The 21,409-nt window shown below is 35.2% G+C and overlaps 1 protein-coding gene and 1 long non-coding RNA gene across 4 annotated transcripts in view; one reads left to right on the top strand and one right to left on the bottom strand.

Moving 5' to 3' along the window:
• Nucleotides 1-21,409, top strand: part of CTNNA3 (catenin alpha 3) — a 1,688,099-nt gene that overhangs the window by 1,477,878 nt on the left and 188,812 nt on the right. For all 3 annotated transcript variants that reach the window (XM_077894689.1, XM_077894690.1, XM_077894691.1), the window contains exon 14: nt 17,419-17,511. In XM_077894689.1, the coding sequence (XP_077750815.1) occupies nt 17,419-17,511 (93 nt within the window). The remainder of the gene's footprint in view (nt 1-17,418; nt 17,512-21,409) is intronic.
• On the bottom strand, nt 9,223-16,548 carry LOC144312261 (uncharacterized). The gene is made up of 3 exons (XR_013377766.1): nt 16,377-16,548; nt 12,400-12,522; nt 9,223-9,456 (listed from the first exon to the last, which is right to left on the bottom strand). It is a non-coding gene; the product is annotated as an uncharacterized LOC144312261 (long non-coding RNA).

Below are 21,409 nucleotides of genomic sequence, written 5' to 3'. Positions count from 1 at the left end.
CTTGGAGCAGTGACATCTTAGCTACAGTGAACACACGTAATTCCTGTTCTTGGTTTTTAAGTACCATACCCCATTTTAGAGGAATCAAAACTCATGGAGATAATGCTATATGGAGCAGAAATTTGACTGTTATAGAATTGGATTCAGGTTATTGGCACAGAAACAGAAGTAGTACCAACATTAAAATTAATTCACTGCATCATCATTGGCATTTTTTCCAACAAAAAGATTAAAGTTGATAATGTCATGTATGTGGTTAATTTTATAAAAAACAAGACCATAATAAAAAATAGATTCTAATTCGTAGTGAAATAGGGAGTGTCCATGAAAATTTTTTGAATCACAGAGTTTCACTGGTTGTTTTGAGCAAATATTTCAGAGTTAGCAAATTTGAACAATTTTTTCTTCTGTATGATCATTCCAAAAGTGTTTATCTCTTCTGAAATGTCAAGTAATAGTCATATTAAACTGGTGTATATAATATAGTATGTGTGCATGTATATGTTTGTGTGTATTGCATGAGGACATAATCATGGAAATACTGAGGAAGATGTGCAATCAAAGAACTTTGGAGGGGCACTTGAGTGGCTCAGTTGGTTAAGCATCTGCCTTCAGTTCAGGTTGTGATCCCAGGGTTCTGGGATCTAGCCCCACATGTGGCTCCCTCAGCAGGGAGTCTGCTCCTCCCTCTGCCTCTGTCCTTCCCCCTAACTTTCTCTCTCTCTCTCTCTCTCTCAAATGGATAAATAAAATCTTAAAAACATGCATACACACAAAAACAACAAGAACTCTGGAGAGGTTTTTTATTTTTTTGTTTTTAAGTCCGAAGGGTTGAATGAAAGAAGGCCCTCTATCTGCTACAACTAGCACCGTTTTAAATTGGGTGTAGAGATTTATAAGCAATAAAATTTATTGATTTATAATTTCCACTGTTTAACCATGAATTAGCAAAATTAGATCAAAGACTAATAAAGATTTTTAATTGAGAAACCTGATATTATTTTAACTGTTGATCTCTATTTCTTGAGCTGTTATGTTTTACTGAATCGTCCAAAAAAATAAATTAAAGGCCTCTGTGTGGATCAGAGGGGCATTTAGTGGATAGAGCATCTTTTTTTCTAGCTTCAGTTGAATTTTACTCCCAGTCACATTTTGTATATAGGATATCTGAGTGCATTTTTATGTGTAAAATGTACTCCATAAAGAGAAACACAAAACATGAAAGCCACTGGCCTTCTCACCTGGGTTATTTTCACAGTTTCTATTATATAGTTCCATTTGATTAAGGTAACTACAAACATTTGCAATTCCTCCCATTTGAACCATTTTTCATGTTGTTTCAGGTCTTTGCTGCCCTCTTGCTCTCTCTTCTGATTTTCATTTTTACCTTTAGTATGGCTTTTAAAGTGAAGAAGCTTCAAGTTTTACAAATTATTTGATACTTTCTCTGAGTCTTAGTTTCTTTAAGAGTTAATTCTTCTGAATGTCTTCAATTATCTAACAAAACAAAGTGAAAGTAAAAGATGATGCTACTTACTGATTTCTTAATTATATTCATAGCTCTCCACCAGTTGATATTCATAACATATTTTAATAATTTTATATATCTTACTCATTGAGACTTTATAGCCTTTCAGATAAAATGAAATGAATCCCATTTTACAAAATGAGGAATCTAGACTTCAGAAGTTTGAAGTAACATAATCAACATTACTTAGTCAATAAGTGATCAAACCAGGAGAAATTTTCTAACTTCTGGTCTAATATTCTTTATTTAGTAGTCTAAGAACATTATGAATTAGATTAGTGGGCAATACTTCTTGTCATTAGGTAGAATGCCATGATAGCTGATATTTATGTGAGTGCTTACTCTCTCTCTCTCTCTCTAACAACCTTATTATATAAGTATATCAAAATTAAGGTTTTACATACTTCTCCAATGCAATTCAACTAAACTGTGGTGTATCAGAGTTGGAATTCATTTTGTTTTTCATCCTGTTATGCACAGTCTTAATTTATCTCCTATACTGCAATCTTAGGAAAGAGAAGAAAAGAGAGAATTTTAGTGAGAACTTACTATGTGCCCTGAACTGAGAAAGAGACTTTATAAAGCTAGCTTCCCATAAAAATGAAAAGTGTGCCATACATTATGTATATACAGAGTTAAATCCACATTTATCAACTGAGTTGACCATAATGACATATGAATGAAGAAGAGGTAAAATGTAAAACATGAAGAAGGCAAGGATCACTATCTTTATTTTATGGGGCACAAAGCCAGATACTAGATAACTTTTCTGTAGGCACAAAATAAATAAGTGACATTATCCCATTGCATGGGGAAACCAGTTTGATTTTATTGGTCATTCTATGATTAGCAACTATTACACTATCTGTCATTTATGAAAACTTATTAAATAAACAGAGAATGAATGAATAAAATGCAAGAATGAGAAACTATTCTGACTTCTGGACCCCAAACACTGAACTTGCTATCTTATTAAGTTCCACATATAATATGAGAGTGTTTTCCCCCCCCATTTTACAAAGAGTCTAGAGTTGAGGTCTGAAATAAAAGCTGTATTTTTTAAATGATTTTATTTAATTATTCATGAGAGACACAGAGAAAGATGCGGGGAACCTGATGCAGAACTCGATCCAAGGACCCCAGAACCCCAGGATCATGACCTGAGCTAAAGGCAGACACTCAACCACTGAGCCATCTAGGTGCTCCTAAAAGCTGTATTTTGACAGTTTAATCCCTTAGTAGGATCAAAAGGTACTTAATCAGCATGAGAATTAAAAAAAAAAAAAGAATGTCTACAAGATCCTGGGAAATCTTGAGGTGCACTGGCTGTACTGTTCACTTTAGAATGTAGCTAAAGCAATTTGTGAATATTATTAATAAAGTAATAAAGGATGGCTTGTAGAGTCTAGGAAAACAAATCAAACGGGACATCTTGTATAAATCAAAAAGTTTTCCACTGTGCGAATAAAGATGCATGTTGATAGGAGAATGTGAATAATATATTTCAATATTCATGAAATTTTGACTAAAACTCAGTACACAGAACTTAGACTATGTTCCTTTAGATCCATAAAGATAATGCCCTCCTGTGATTGATGACAGTCCCATAGTACCCAAACATGTTACATTTCATACCCAGTTAGTAATCCATGAATATCTTCTAAATGTAAACTGTGCCTATTTAAAAATTTTCTCTTTTTGAACATTAATAAAAAGTAATGTTTGATATCTTCAAATTTTAAAAGAATAGTGTCACACATACACATACATACATACATACATACCCCACAGTCATTGAGGTTAATTAAATCAAACCTGGCCAATTCTCTTAGATAAAATATGGTATACTGTTTCATCTTGCCACATTGATAGCAGGGATCTGATTTCCAAAGTATATTGTCTCTCTCATTGTAAAACTAATTTTAGAACAATGTTCCCTTTCCAGAGATCATATATTATTTCTGGTTTGTGGACAGGGGATAAGATTTGAAGGGAAAGGGATTTTTAAGACTGAACAATGTTAGAAAGGGAAATGATTGGCATACTGAACAATTTTGAATAGGTAGAAGATAAGAATAAAAGTTGAGAGTTGAAAAGTAAGAAACCAATAGTTTAGCTGCAGAGTGCTTAGGATATTTTTGGTTAGACTATAAGAAAAAGAATTATTTGTTTATATATATATATATTATATGTTATTGTTAGTTTTATTATATAACTTCATATTAGAAATAGATAACAAATTAATATTGTTCATCTAAAGATAGCCTGAGTGGTTTTTTGAAAACAACATGCATTGTTTGGGTCTGGTGACATCTAAGACTACTTATGGGTAAATCCAGAAGGAAGCAGTAATGGAATGGAGGTTACCTGGAAAAAAAGACAAAGCAACACATCATTAAAACATACAAAATACAGTAGATGCCTTCTGTATTTATTGCAATGAACAATTGTAATTGCTATTTTACTGTTATATTTTAAGATGAACTAAACATATAGTCACATTAGTCATATACAAGAGGATGTCTAGGTATATAATAATCTTTAATTCTGTGCATTTAACCAGAAGTTTGATGATACCTTTCTGAAATAGCGTGGACCAACTTCTGCTTACATGTAGAGGATTAAACTCTCCAGAGTGAAAGCATAGTGGTGCCTAAGCTGTGATCTTTAGATGGTCAGCATGAGTAGAATTGTTTCCTGGTGGGAATTAAAGATGTGCAGGGGAGAGACCTGACTCTTCAGGCTTCAAACCATGTACACACACAGATATGCACATGCACATGTGCTTTATGACTTGATGCTTTAGTCAGAATAATTTCATATTATCTTGTTCTATTACTGTTAAATATGAGCATTCTTACTTTAATTTGAGAAAGGGGTTCTCCTACCAAGATTTTTGAAAACCCGTTTCTGAATAAAGTAAAAAAAAAAAAAAAAACAGTTTAAAATTAGGTTTGATATTTTATAAACACAGTTAAGTGACAGAAAAAAATCACATTCTTGCTAGAATATGTTGTTATTCTTATCAGTGGTCTTTTCATATTCATGTCAACATAGAAAAGCCTGCAGTTGGCATTATTCCTATTAAAGATACACTATTTCTTACCTCTAAGCACCTCTGCTATTATGACCCATGGATTAGATGCCTTACTGAAGCTCATTTTTTATAACAACTTAACAGTTAAAATTAACAATGATAACATAAATTGAACATTTTTATTAGTTTAGATTAAATATATGGTCTCTTACTATGAATTGAAATCCATTTTATTAATTAGCAAAAAAAGTTTATGTTACATTAATTGATTAAATGTGAACTTACAGTATTCCTCCTTTTATGTACTCATCTGACATAACTTTGCATTGATGATTATAGTCTTGGGCTAAGCAAACAAGTGCTACTTCATGTAATATGTGTCTAGACAGGCAATTGAAAAAATAAATGCAAATTTCTGACAGCATTATGGTTGTAAAGTTGAATTTAATAAGCTGTGTGTTTTAAAGCATACAGTTTGAAGTTATATAGACAAACTATATAGCCTGGAAACAATCACCACAAACATAAGAAACATATATATCAAATCTAAAATTACTCATGGCCCTCTGTAATCTAATCACTCCTTTCCCCAGACTCAAACGACCAGCAATCTGATTTCTGTTCCTGTAGATTGATTTGTAATTTCTATAAGGTTGTGTAAATACTACACCTTAAGTATTCTTATTTGGCTTCTTTCACTAAGCATAATTATTTTTTTAAGATCTTATTTATTTATTAATGAGAGACAGAGAGAGAGAGAGAGACAGAGGCAGAGACACTGGCAGCAGGAGAAGCAGGCTCCAAGCAGGGAGCCCGATGTGGGACTCGATCTTGGACCTCCAGGATCACGCCCTGGGCTGAAGGTGGCACTAAACCACTGAGCCACCCGGGCTGCCCTAATTATTTTGAGATCCATAAGTATTGTTACTTGTATCAGTAATTCATTTCTTTTCATAATTGAATAACTTCATACTGAATGGACATATGTTTGGTTATAGCATCCTTCTGATGAATATCTGAGCTGTATTCATTAGTTGGCTATTTCAGAACTAGCTGCTATAATTATTTGTGTGCTAGCCTTTGTGTGAATATATGTTTTTATTTTTGGAGGGTAAATAGCTGGGAGTTGAGTAACTGTATTCTATGGTATGTATGTGCTTAATGTGTTAAGGAACACATGAACATTTTTAAAATCTAATTTCTTTACTGGGTTTGCTTTTACCACTTGTCATAATTCCATTGATCAGGACAGGTCTGTATAGAAACAGTACCATGCATTTGCCATGAGCTAGTTTCACAGCAACTTGTATCTGACAACATCTTCAACAATGATGTATTCACTTGCTTCTACAAATAGGCCTTTTAGTTTGGAGACTTAAACATCTCTTTATATAGAGAGTATAATTCTTCCTTAGGGGTTGTCCAAATATTTGTTTTGTTGCATTCTAGTGTTCTATTTTATATATAAGCTGCCAACTTAAGGTACTTTTTTCTACTAGTGTAGGGAATTCTTATGTCCCATAAAGCAAACTTCAATCCAATAACCCTGAATAATATGTACAAAGCTCTAATATAGATCTGAATTACTGTCTTACTGAGCAACATCTTCTCAGTAATGTTGAATTTCTTTGATATTTTTCCATTTTTTAGTTCAGTGAAATAGGAGTGTCAGGTTTGGACACCTTAGCCTTACATAATCTCCATGGCTGGAACACAGCAGGCAGTTTTCTGCTTTATTACTGTGCCTGGGATTACTTTGCAAATCTAGATAGATGAATTTGGTTAGGACTGTTGATATTATACCTGGCTGCCTTAACAATTTCTGGAAGCAAAAGATTTCCTGTACGTTAAAAAATATATATCCCCCCTGGGAAATCAAACCACAACTTTCCTTTCCTCAAAATCTTTGTTAAGGAACACTTTGTAAAGCCAGTTTCCAGGACGCTGAAAATATTGTATGTGAAATAATGAGACAAATGCTTCTACACATCCACAGAGCTCAAAAGAGCACCATGTAATATGGGGACACAGTGTGGGGGCCAGGTATGGGATATTCCTCTGTATCTGCTATCACAGTCTTCTGTAGTATTTGCTCTGATAATGAAGACATATGCTTCCATTTTCCTCTCACTTATTAAATGCTTTTGTCTGTGTCCATATCAGCTTCGAATATCGTGCCAAGTTGATAGACCAATTGCAAAGTGACAAGGCCAGCTCCCCCTGCAGTGAGTTTTGCAATCTTGCTTTTTTTTTTGTTGCTGACATGTCCTTGAAATGGCACATTCAACCTGAAGCAGATTTTCTCGTAACACTCGTTGCTTGTTCTTCCCCCAATGATAAAAGCATAATTTATTGTTGTACAAATTTTAAAATAAAACAATTATAAAGAAGAAAAACCACATATAATAGCTCTCTGTCTCATATACGCACAACGTTTTATATAATTAGAATATACATATATGTATACATTCAGTTAAAAGTGCATTAAGTGAGTTTTCTTTACTATTAAATTTCTCTGAAAATTTTTTGAAAGAGAGAGAGAGTGCGTGTGTGAGTGAGAGTGGGTATGTGGGAGAGGAGAGGGGCAGAGATTGAAAGAGAATCTTAGGCAGACTCCATGCTGGGCATGGAGCCCATAGTGGGGTTCAATCTCAGGACAATGAGATCATGAAATGAGCCAAAATCAAGAGTCAGACACAACTGACTGAGCCACTCAGGTGCTCCTCTGAAACTCTTATTTTAATATTTATAGAATAGCTATTTTGAAACAGAAAAATTAATAGTTGCTCAGTTAGATAACCTCTCTTCAGCTGTCTATTCTAAGATATGAACACAAATTCAGATATGAGTCTGTTTGGCAAGGAGTTTGATGGAAAGGTGAGATTTTCCTCACTTCAAATATAGTAGGATTTGTCGGGTCTTCATTATAGCAATATTCATACCCAAAAAGTTGAAGGTCAGGGTGGTTATTAGTCATCTATTGTGGCTGCCACCACTACCACCATCATTACCACAATCTCTACTACTCCTCTTGCTATTGTTATTCTATTGTTTCTAACAACTGAACATCACCTATCTATAAAGCAGTGAGCGTAATTGTACTGCCATAATTCTCTAAGGCATCATCACTTATTGCCTATGAAGAACCATCGTCCTATGTAGTCCTGGATAAAACAAGTTTAAAAAGTTGTTTCAGGGATCCCTGGGTGGCACAGTGGTTTAGCGCCTGCCTTTGGCCCAGGGCGCGATCCTGGAGACCCGGGATCGAATCCCATGTCAGGCTCCCGGTTTCAATGTTCATTATAAACAAACTTGCCATAGACTTGTAGAGTGAACAATAGAATTGTGTGAGATTTTTTTAAATCATTTAGTTCCAACTTTTTCATTTACTTCTAAAGAAATTGAGTTGTCATCAAGCCATGTATTTGTTTGAAGTCACAAGCTCTTAAAGGAAGCATTTGACCTGGAACCAGATTCTCACTCTTCATATTATGCTTTGCCACAGTTCTTGCCTCAGTGTAAGAACTTTGGCAAAATACTTAGCTCATGTTTTCTGCTCATAATTTGGAAATAGAATATAAACTCACAACTCTGTCCAAACATATTTAATATTTTTGCCAATCTGTATAGATTAATTCATAGAACTAGAAAGAAGAACAAAGAATGACTCAGGAGCATTTTTTTTTTCAAATTTATTGACACACTTTTGCTCATGCTAGGGACCAAAATCATCTCAAGTTTGGTATAACTTGAAGCCGAGACAACATCCTGATAAATGATCAGGATTTCTTTTAGTTGAGTTTCTAAAGACTATATATATGGTTCAAGGTAGTGGCAGTGGAGCAATGAAGAAAGGCTGAATCATCATCTATTTGCTCCAGATGCCAAGTTTACAGGTCTAGAAATTATATCCAGCAGGGGGAGGAGTAGCTTTAGGACCAATCTACTGGTGTGCTGCTGATCACAACCCCTAGATACCTGGCCCACCTTGCTCTATAAGCAATATACTCATGCTGCTTGAAGCTTATTTTCTAGACTTGGAAATTTTAAGTATTCAGTTACCACCTTTACCTTGCATTTGTGACTACCAAGCTGGTCCATAAAATTAACACAGGACTTACTTTGAAGAAGTATTTTATTAAGTGTGCAATCCTGGACAGGTTTTGATAACTCTAGGTCTCAGTTTCCTCAACTACGGTATTGAAATTGTAACAATTGCCTCCTCAGGTTTATTGTTAAGATTGAAAAAGGAAAGGAATGTGGAATAACCCAGCGGAGTGTTGTTAATGAATAATTAAATGATTAAAAATGATTTCCTCACCTTTCTGTTTTCAAAAAGAAGAATGTCAAGGGTCCCAATCTGGAGGCATCTGGGTGGCTCAGTTGGTTAGACTCTGCCTTGGGCTCAGGTTATGATCCCAGAGTCCCTGGATCAAGCCCCACAGAGAGCTCCCTGCTCAGTGGGAGGGGGTCTGCTTCTCTCTCTTCCTCTGCCCCTCTCCCCACATGTGTTCACTTGCTTTCACTTTCTCTCAAATAAATACATAAAATCTTTTTTTTAAAGGATCCTGATCTGAATCTAGATGTTTCTCATAGTTGAACTTTCCAAAAACATGCTTTCATTCAAACCCTATTCTTTATGGCTTCATTAGTCTTTCATATCTTTATTTAAATGTCAAGCTGGAATACTTCTTATGACAGTTTCCATGAATTAGACATGCAGTCCTGGGAATTAGAGCTGGATCACCAGCTCATTTGGTGGTTGAATAAGTACCATGATATTGATGATGCCACTTTCATTTATGACCCTCTTGCTGATTTGCTGTGTGCTTTTCCACAGTTATTAGCCTCATTGGTGTCTTCAGAAAGAGGCATGACTGTCACAAGCTTCCTGAGAGAAAGAAGGCTTAAGGTTACAATATACTTTACCCTGTGTGATTCTATCATTACTTGAGTCCTTAGAAAGACTTTATGTAAAGTTAAATGATTGTAATGATCACCCCTTATGATAATCATCATAATCCAGGTTCAAACATAAGGCATTTTGTATGATTAACTATTTGATGGTTGCGGGCCTGGATAGGTTTTTAAGTAGAAAACTAGTAGAGACTTATTTCATAGAAAATACATGAACAACTAAGGCTGTGTCTCCTCTGTCAGCAGTATTATATGTGTTCAGGATTGCTTTGCCCAAGTTGTCCTATTTGATTACATGTTTAATTACATCCTCTTATACATTGTAGATGTAGTCTTTCCTCTTACTTTACTGTTTTTTTTTAATATATTCTGCAACATAGCTTTGTCAAACTGTATTTCCATTGTTGTAGCCTTTAAGGGATATACTACTCACCCAGGCTTCTTAGTTTCACCATATGATAACTTATATGGTGTTATATTCTTAGCATGTTGGAAAAGAAGAAATGGCTTGTGAAATATAGAGAGATGATAATGGTATCTAGAGGCAGTTTTGAATTGTTTTTTGAAAAATTATAAGAAGAAAACTCACCAATGATCTATTGTGGCAAATAGTGATACATGTCTTTATGCACATCATTCTTTATTTTTTCCTCTTTTTACTCTCTTTCTTGTATTAATGCACTAAAAACCATATTTTTGAGCACTTACTTTTTGCCAGCATTGTGTTAGGCATTAGAGTTATAAAACAGAATAATATATGCCTTCTCATTCCTTGTGAGAGTGAGAAGATATATCTATTCAGGAGAGGAACCATATTTCTAATTGGTATGATGAATTAGAATGAATTTGTTTCAACTGAAATCAGTGGATTTACCAGATCTCTTCTAGTGTTGAGGAGTCCCAGTACTGAAGAAACATTTCATCCACATTAACGCTATTTCTTCGATTTACATGAACTCATAAAATCTTAAAACTTGAGGGACTTCCAGAATATATCAAGTATTACTTACTTCCCATCCCTATTTTATAGATGAGAAAATTGAAGCATAGAAAAATTATGAGATTTGCCTAACAACATACAACTAATTGGTGACAAAGTTAGAATGGAAACCCAGGTATTCTAACTTCAAGTTCATTAAACTACCACAATATCACAAACCCACCAGCTTTCTGATAATACAAGAAATGCCTTCCCAGGTTAACCTGAGGTATTTTACACTCCTTTCCCTCTTCTGCCTGTCATTTCTAAGGAAATTTCTCTGTATATTACCATTCAATCTCAGTCTCAAACCATGTAACTCTAGGGAATATCTTTTATTTCCATTTAATATCCTTACCCTTTATCTCTCTTGAGGGCAAGAATTATGTTTTATTTGTCTCAAGATCTCCAGAATCTAGAATAATAGTGTGTTTGTATGCATGAAAGAAATAGACACTCAAATATGTTAGTTGAGATAACTGAATTTGATTTTTTTTAACTCTTTATTACTGATCAAACAAACTTGGACTATCACTGCATATCTTTAGGTAATCATTTCTTCATTATTAAACAAAATTGAAAAAAGTACCACAGAATGAAAGCAGCTCATTAAATCCTGGCATACAACTGTGACCAAATTTGTAATGTTTTCTTCAAAAATCTTGTGAGATAGTCTTGCATATGTTTGGTTAGGACTAAAATGAATAAATACCATACTGGTGTTATGTGCCCTCTTCTGTCTGATAACCATACTGGTGTTATGTGGGGTATGAGTTATCATCTCAGGTGTAGAAGAAAAAAAAAGGACTTCTTATTTTTGTATTTTCTAACACAGCCTGTTTTTACATTTTCTCATGGGGAATTTAAACATAGTCTTTGGAACTTCCCTTTACCTTTATCACTTGTATTGGGCTGGGTGAACCAAAATTCTAGATCAGTAGTTCTCAAACAGGGGTGATTCCCTCCTCACCCCTTCCCCCTGCCCTGTCATGTGGGGACATATGGAAATGTCTGGAGCTACTTTTGATTGTTACAACTTGAGAGGGTCCTACTTCATGTAGTGTGTAGAAGCTAGGGTAGTGCTAAACACCCCCACAATATACAAGTCTCTTGCAACCAGAATTATTCAGAGCAAGATGTCCGTAGTGCCAAGTTTGAGAGACTATTTTTCTAGAGGCTTAGATGTATCAAGACATCAGAATGACCCACCAATTACTTGTCATTTTCCCACTGTGGTTACCAGTGAGATACCCATTGACCTAGCCCATGCTGCTCCTTCAGGTGTACTACTTGCTGTTTCCACGGTACTTTAGGGGAAAATGTGAAACTCTGGTCTGAGTTTAGATGATGTTTTCTCTAAAGCCTTTTTACATACACACTGAACTTTTAATGGGACATGTAGACATCTTCCTACTCTTCCAAATCTGAGAATCTTGAGCTTCTGGAAGATCTCTCTGCACAAAATCTATTATTTCTAATTTCTATAGTCTTTATTTTTAAAAAATGAAATTTGGGAATCTTTGCCTCAAACTTTCCCTTAAGCAAGGAATCATTAAATCAACACTGAAGGCAAAAGGGATATGACTAAACATTACTCTATATCTTAAAAAATGTTCCATGAAATTCTTCTGACATTGATACCATGCTTATTAGTCATTAAATAATTTCTTTCTTTTGTCAGTTAGTGTATTTCTATTAAATACATATTATATTTTGTCTCAAGGTGCTCAGAGTGAGGTAAACAAGACAGATAATATCCTTATTCTCATGGAAGTTATGCTCTAATGAGATAAGACCAAAACATATCCCCTCTCAAAAAAAAAAAGGAAGAAAAATATAATTTCAGGTTTTGACCAGGACAGGAGAGTTAAAGAAAGAAATACAAGGTAATGAATAAATAAATGAAGTAGGGGAGGGATTACTTTTAGACAGACCGACCAGAGAAGACTGGATAAGGCTGAAGATAGGCATCGGAATTCCCATGGTGAGGAGGATCCAGCCATGTGAGAGCTCTAGGATCATTCCAGGCAAAAGAGCAGTGAATACACGGAGCCAAAGAACCTGGCATGGAAGGAGCAGAGGAGTGGGCCATGTTTGAGGAGTAGAAAAGGAGCCTGTTTGTATGTTTTCAGCAAAAAGGCATTTCTTAGTTTTCTATAATTTGAAATTATGTATTAATATACCTACCCCTCTTATACAAATGTATTTTAATTTGAGACTCTCCACTTTGACATTCCAAAATCATCCTGTGCTATCAGCTCATCTAGGAGGCCCTGACCAAGCATGCTATTCCCACTGTCTGCTTCGGAAGATCCCCATAGCACCCTTCCTAACAGCCTCCCTGAGTATCAGACTGCTCCTGACACTGCTGGGGCAGTTACTTGATTTTAGTAAGACAGTGATGGATAGTCACAGAAATATGATTTATGACCAAATCATCTGCAGGATTTAGAATTCAACTTTAATTTGAGAGGAAAATGTCAAGCATGACTCTTAAAACTAGACTATATTTTTCTTGTTTTTTTTTCTCTTTTTTTCCTTCTTTCTCTTCTTTTCTTTCCTCTTTTCTTATCTCTTTGGTGACCACAAGTTTCTTTTTTTAAATATTTTAAATTTAAGCATTCATAAAGTCTGTGCCAGTGAATTTTTATGTATAATAATCCTGCATAGCATTCACTAGGAATGCTGAAAGAATTAATGAGATAAAGTCTGTAGAGAGCATTAAGTGCCTTGGGAAAAAAAGTTATATAAATGCAGTCATTTCTATCTCAGTAAGTCTATATACATTTATATATAAGTTTATTATGACTCTGAAGTTTAATGTGCCACTATAGTCATTGAAGCTCCAGTTTCTCTATGAAAACCTCCGCCTGAATATTTCCAAGTTATATACTTGTTTCTGGCCTCTTGCATAAAGTGGGGCCTTATAATAAAATTTATAATAATAATTTATAATAATCACAAAAAATATTCAACTTCAATACTTTCTAGTCTCTGAGTAATGTTCCAGTTCATCATCTCATTTTATTCTCACAATAACCCCAAGAATTAGGTAATAGTTTTGCCATTTTACCAGGTGAGGAAACTAAGCTAATTTAAAATCACTTTGAGCTATCTAAGAAATGCTTCACAACAAACAAGAGTTAAAATAGAAACACATGAAATAAAAAAAAAAAAAGAAACACATGAAATAGTTTTCCTAAATTCTCATATAAGAAATAGATGAATAATAACTGAGTTTATTAACACTCTTTCCAGGAAAAAAAAAAAAAAGAAGAAGAAGAAAGATATCTTTCTCTTGGTTTGATTAAGATCCCAGCTCAGAGAGGGGAAGTTATTTGCATCATCACTGAGAATCTATGTGAGAGAGAATCTTTGCTGGGCCCAGCTTAAGGGATAATTTAAATCAGATTAAAACAAATCTTTACTGGGAATTGAAGAAAGAACAATATGTGTGGAATTATATTAAACCTTGTTTAACACAGGACATTATATACTCAAAATGGGTTGAATGTAATTAGAAGCAGCTAGTAAGTATCAGATCAACCCAGAATAACAAATTTGGAGTAAAATGGAGATATTCAAATTGCCACAAATGTTTTATCCAAAAATATAAAGTGTGATGGGAGGAGGGTTAGAATAGTAGAAGAAGAGGAGAAAAAGTAATAGAAACAAAGAAACAAACTTTTCCTACACTCCAGCTGTTTGTTGGCGAAGTAATACTTACTTAAAGCTTCTTACTACAATTGAGCCTCACAATAAACTTCAGGGTTAGGTATTATTATGTAAAACTTTGTTCTGAGGAAACCAAAGTTTAAAATGGTACACAGGATCCCTGGGTGGCACAGCGGTTTGGCGCCTGCCTTTGGCCCAGGGCACGATCCCTGAGACCCGGGATCGAATCCCACATCAGGCTCCCGGTGCATGGAGCCTGCTTCTCTCTCTGCCTGTGTCTCTGCCTCTCTCTCTCTCTGTGACTATCATAAATAAATAAAAAATTAAAAAAAAATGGTACACAAATGCCTGAAGTCCCACAATCACTGATCAGAGGGCCAGAATTCAAATTTAGGTCTCTATTACTCAACATTTTTGGATCTTTCTAATACATGACCCTGCTCTAAGATAGTTGGTCTCCCTTCCCCTAGAATGAAAATTAATTAGAAACACACACACACACACACACACACACACACACACCTCTCAGATGTTTGCATCTTCCAAAGTTACTGGATGAGTAGGAGGAAGCTTTTTTTAAGAGTATAAAATACAGGGTACCTGCATTCCTCTTCCCTTTTACAATGCTTGCTTTATTATTATTTGTCTTCAGCACTGAAGTAGTTAATGTATCACCTCAAAAGTGATTAGAGTACTCCTATTTCTCTCTTAGTTCCACTTAATTTAACTATAACATTGTATATTTAACTTGGTATTTTTGCAATACCAGCCAACTGCTTGCCTTACAGAATGCAAAATGCTGCCAGCAAATGTTTTGAACACACCCCCCACTGATTTTGTTTCTGAAAAGAAGAGGTCAGTTGTGGTGGCTTTGCAAGAAAACTGATTAGTCCTATGTTAAAGACAACTCCCACCCCTCCCCCACTACCATCCCCCCCCCCAAAAAAAAAACAGAAGTATGTGGGCGTAAATGGTAGGCTTATCTCTTCCTGCAGTATCAGCAACAAAAATGGTACTTATGACTTCTGACAGCAGCGGTTGTTCTTAGTTTCTGTTAAGTCACTTTATTTTGAGTTGAATAAAATAATGGAATCAATGATGAAGTTATATGTCACCTCACGGTAGAGTATAATCCAAGTTATTAACAGCAGACATTTATAAGGAACAGATCACAGTAGGGGCACCAGACAGCCTCAGTTGCAAAACAACAGGACCCAAGAAAAGGAATTTGATCAATTGAATTTATTCAGATGTTTCAGAGGCTGGTGATATATCAAGGAAGGAAATAGCAAAGATTCTTTCTCAAGAATACTATGGGAAGAATACACAAAAATGGCTGATAGTAAAACATGTGTGATTGTGTAGAAGTTCCACAGCAGTGAACTCATGTTATTAATACCTAAGAAAATATAATAAATTGCCCTGTGACCATAGTTGCACAGTGTCACAGCAAAAAGGGGCTGCATGTAGAAACATACATACATAACAGTTACTCAAGGATATTAGAGGCCTTGCCAAGAAGAGGATCATTAATATCCAACTGGAATTCGTTGAAATAACTGCAGAGGATTGGGTGATGCTCAGTGCATCTCGTAGAGCTTTAACAAATCGAGGCCATTAGCAGTAGGAAATAGGTAGTTTTAATTATTGCAAGTTCCCATCTCTGGAGTGGTCCAAGGGAAGGTAAAGTCTCCATAGCCTTGAAAATAAACAAAGGCCTGTGTGCAAAGCAAGGTTGAAGGGAAACCAGGGCTGGAATGGGGAGGCAAGCCCTGCCCCTTCCCAGTCTTTAACAGCCATATGTACAGAAGAGATCTTCCACTTTACATTTGGTTGCTTTTCATGAAAACTGATTTCTGCATTTCTTACCAAGGCTTTTTATTAAATGAATCATACATAATTTAAATGAAAATAAATATTAAATTAATTCTTAAGTGCTTTTACTTGGATTTGCAATAATGACAGATACCTTTAAATTATTGGCCCGATGAGATTAAGGAGAAGAGATTAAGTGAGATTAGGAAAAATAATATAAGATGGATAAAAAAATTAGTTTGAAATGTGGAAGATGGAAGCACAGTAAAGGTACAGTTAGGATGAGTGTTTGCTATTGCCATTGATAAATTTTCTTATTCTCATATCCAATCAGCTATCACTGATAATTTTACTTCAACCATTCAAAAACATGGATGTGCTTCTTGTAGTGATAGGACAGCAAGTAGGGCAGACCCAGTCCTTACCTCATAAACAACTGGCTGCCTGATTCAACAAACAATCATGTATGGTGAGCATTATGACAGTAGAAGTAGAGGGATCTGGAGAGGCTTGGCAGAGAAACCCAACGAACCCTTGCCTTCCTGAGCAGGACACCACCCTGATATAAGACGTTTGAGCTGAAATTGATAAAAGGAAATGGAAGTAGGTTAGCTATTTAGACACTGAAGTTGAAAAATTTATTATTTAATTTCCTAGAAAATTTAAATTCGTAATAATTTTTGTGGCATAAAAAAATTCCATGGCATATAGTTTTAATTGTAATTGTCCCATCTATTTATCACATGTGAACACCTACTTTATGATGATGACATAGTGCTTAGCCAAATTACTATTCATCCAGCAAAAAGCTTCCTCTTGATTATTTTGCTTTCTTTTTCTTTCAACATTTATTGGGATATAATTCACATACCACAAAATTCACCATTTCAAAGTGTAAAGCCGATTTTTTTTAGTATATACACACAGTCATGCAATCATTACCACTATCAAATTCCAGGATGTTGTGAGCATCCCAAGGAGAGACTGCACACCTATAAGCAGTCATTGTTCACTCCCTCCGCCTGGTTTAGGAGCCACTAATCACATTTCTGTCTCTATAGACTTGCCTGTTCTAGACATTTCATACAAGTGGAATAATACAACATATGATCTTTTGTGATTGACTTATTTCACTTACCATAACATCTTCACCTATGTTGCAGCATGTATTAGTACTCCATTTCTTTTCAAAGCCAAATAATATTCTATTTTATAGAATTCTGTTTATTCCTCAGTAGGTGTTTGTTTGAGTTGTTTCTACTATTTGGCTATTACAATTGGGGGAGCCTTGAACATTTTTTTTTTACAAGTTTTTGTGTGGACACATATCTTGATTTATCTTGGGTATATATCTAGGAGTAGAATTTCTGGGTCATATTGATAACTCTGTGCTTTCTTTTTGAGATACTGCCAGACTTTTTTTTCCATTTGCATTCTCACCAGCAATGCTTTGCTTTCTTTTTATAGACCCCAGAGGAACTGGAGGATGTTTCTGACTTGGAGGAGGAACAAGAGGTACGCAGTCACACCAGCATTCAGACCGAAGGGAAAACTGACCGGGTAAGTTACCTCCCTGGGAGGAGAGTTTTATGCTGTGCCCTCTTCTTGTCAATCAGGCAGCCTCTCACAGGTGGGACTCCTGGATCTGGAGATGGTTTTGTAAAGCACAGGAGGAAGAGCCTCAGAATCTAGGGGCTGCAGCATGAGGGGAATTACTTCCTTGACCTTGAAAGATCACAGTGAGACCATTTTTGGTCAGGTAGTAAATCGCTTCATACCACTTTTGATCTTTATAGTAGTCAGGGGAACATGAAATTGAAATGTGTACACATTTGTTTAGGGTAGAAAAGAGAAACCAAGAAGTTATAAATATGCTCTGAAATTCTAGGAGAAAAAAACACTTCTGTGAAACTTACCCTTTTACTTTTCTTCCTTTCTGCAATGTTGCCTTCTCCTCTTACCCTCAACACACACATATACACACCTCTCCAAAGATGCTGATCAACTTCTGAATTACTCTGAGATGTTGTATTTCACTTTACTTAGAACCAGTGAAAATTTGGTTTCCTAATCAGTGATAGCTCTCTGCTGCAGACCAGACTACAGAATTTGGGTCTGAAAGCCAGGTAGTATAGCGTAGTAGCATAGCAGCTAAGACTGGAACACATCTGAATTAGTCATTCCTTGCTGTGTTATCTGGGAAACTTAGTCAGCCTTTCTCTAACATGGTTCTCTGATCTGTAAAATAAGAATACTACTGGTACTCTCGATATGTGGATTATTGTGAAAATAATTTAGTTAACTAGTAGCGTACTTCACACACTGCTTAGCTCATAATAAGTTCTCAATAATCATTAGTTGTTATTTGTAGTTGTAGTATGGATAGTATAATTATTATCACTATTATATTATTATTATTATTAGTAGTAGTAGTAGTAGTAGTAGCATTTTAATTGGTTAAATTCAGTGACATTACCTTAGGAGATGGATAGAAAAAGAAAAATTTAAGACAGTTCCATATGCTCAAATGTTCAGATTACTTAGAATTGACATATATTAGTCACTTATGTTCTATTAGAAATGGTGATTTTCTTGAGCTTCCATTCCTTGACGATTATTTGGGTTAATTCTCAACCCTCCAGAAGCCAGTTCATGTTGGAAACTCTCTGGGGACACCCAGCATCTGAAATAAGTTTCTTTCAAATCTAGTAGGCATCTTTGGTAAGAGATCAATTTTCACAAATGGCAATGGATTTGGAAATAAATTTTGCTAACAGTATAGTTTGCTCATGCTTTCAGGTAAGTAAATGAGTGATTCACTTAGGCTATGGAGGTAGCCACTAGAGGGGGAGAGTAGCTGTCAGGACTTACAAAATAATTGATGGAGGAACTTTTGTTACAATACAGGTACCTGTTAGGATTCTGGGATTAGGATCAACATACTATACTTCTTATTCTGGATCATCACATATAGACAATGAAGTTTTGCTTAAGACTTTGAGACTTAGAAACTTCAAATTTCTTCATCTAAAAATGGAAAGAATAATAACATGCCTCCTCACAACATTATTAATAACTTCAAAGAGGATAATGCAAATGAAAGCCTTTTATAACATTTATAAAAATTTATGCTTATTTTCTTAGCATATATTTTAAACTTCTTATACTACTATTTTGATTTGTAATTTTGCTCTTGGCTGGGGTTACAGGCCAGCTAGATACCCCCTGACTATTGTAAGGTAAGAAGTTGATGATCTCCATGGTCCTGGATCTTAAGAATCTTTCATGGAAGCTACTGTTTCTAACCATGTAGAAATCACCCTGGAACTGCTCTGTATTCTGGATTTGTGTTCTACTGTGCAAAGTTCCCTGACAGGCCAGTTTGTTTGGAATGCCCCTGGCAACACCCTCGCTAAAGTCTAGTGGCAAGTTAGCACCCTAACCATCAAATCTACTGGGAGTAACATTATATACAACCTGGTCAGTTGCTGCTCTAGTAAATCTCCCTGCATAAATTCTGAGTAGCTTAGATTTTATTCATTTCCTGCCTTGAGGCTTCTCTGAAATTGCTGTGTGGAATCCCTCTGGAAGCTGTTCAGATATTCTAATACATACACAATCTTATGTGAAGCATTAACACTCCACAGAGCAACCTTGATGAACACTCTTATATTCCTTGGATAGACCATTTTGCATTTTCCATAGGTCTTCAGAGGGTTCCCAGTGGGATCAAGCCATACCTCTACCATGGCGAACACCTTGATAATATATCTTTGGATTTTCCCTACTTTTTTTTTTTTCCCTGATCCATTCTTCCCAGACTCCCAGTTCTGTTCCCCAAGATTTCATCCCAAAATAAGTTACCTTCCATTTTTAGGTTCTGCTTTTGACGAAAAATAAGAGAAGATAGTCACAGCATATGAACTACTTAATTATCACATTAACTTTGATATATTTATATATTATCCTGATACATTTATATATTATCCTTTATTATATTATTACTAATAAGATCACTGAGGCACAGTTTTATATAACTTGTCTAGTAAGTGGATTATGTTTTCAGATAAAGAACTTTGGTGATTACTACATGTCAACTCACTTAAAATACAGTTAGTGAAATGAGTCTTTTACTAACAAGCAAATAAACCATCACCACCACCACAATGAATTTATTCACCATCAGTGGAAAGAAGTGCTGTAGTGGTCTGAGAGATGGAGGAAGAATACAAATTTTCTTTTAAATGTTAAAGGGCAATTACTGTATAGTATGGGTAATTAACTCAAATAAAAATCTCTCATTGAATATCTGACTTGTGAGTTTATTCCTACAGATTCTGTACCCATAGCAGGCCAGCTCAAAATGTCCCCCACTGAAACACCTGAGCAAAATGATCATGTTTAGATAAGTTTTATGATTTCTTTCATGTATCTTGCACCCCTAACAGACCTCATATTCTCTATTTTTGTAATTCTATGCTTGGAATATATTCTGTGTTCCGTCTCATATGCATTGAGACTATCTAACATTCCTGAAGTTTGCATCCACTGGACTGAGTATATCTTTTGACATATTTCCCAAATACCATCAGTTTGAGAAGATATCGTAAGATTTTGAAATGGATTGAATACTCATGCCATGCTCTGGTCACTGAACAAGACATGTGCTTGAGTTCCTTTTTGTTTGCTGTTAAATGTCTTTTTGGTTCTTGGATTATGCAGACTCTGCTATATCGAACATGTAGTAGAACCAATTTCAGGCACTGTTTAGTAATGGAGTGACAATTATTTATTATCATTTTACTTTCTGCATTTCACTCCCAGTAGCTTTGGCTCAACATCATCTGTTATTGCTGTCATCAGTGGCAAATGCCACTGGGCATTGTAAAGGTCTATAACCAACAAATAATGATTTAGAGTCCACGGTCAATGAGAGTGAAATACTTAAAGACCAGTAGTGCATACCTTATGAAATAGCAAAGGAACAGCAGTAGAAATTAGTGATTATTTTAATTATTAAACATGAATACTCACTGGACCAATAGTGTGGTTATATACAGTAATCAGGCTTTCCACAGTGATATAGGAGTGTGATTTTGCTATTGATTTATAGAACATTCTTTAAAGATCTCATTGTTTATTCTGTTCATGCTCTTAGCAAGGATAAAATAGAAATCTTTTATCTTAAAAACTGAAATTTGAAAGAGACATGAAAATAGACTCCTGTGAAGAACATCAAATTTCTAAACCTACTGATAATAAGACTTTTTGGTAAGTCCTAAAGCTTTCTAAAGATTATACTAAATGCATGCTAACTCATATTTTCCATTTAAACAGAACAGTGCCAGCTATCATTTAACACTTTATAGTTTACAAAAAAAATCCAAATTGCTGTCTTAGTTAAGAAAAGCCCTGGAGTTAATTTTTTCCCTTGATTTTACTAATTAGGGAATTTAGC

This window comes from Canis aureus, chromosome 4 (assembly GCF_053574225.1).
Source record: "Canis aureus isolate CA01 chromosome 4, VMU_Caureus_v.1.0, whole genome shotgun sequence".
Lineage (NCBI taxonomy): Eukaryota > Metazoa > Chordata > Mammalia > Carnivora > Canidae > Canis > Canis aureus.
Note: the sequence above shows the minus strand (reverse complement) of the source record. Positions and strands in the feature narration are given on the sequence as shown.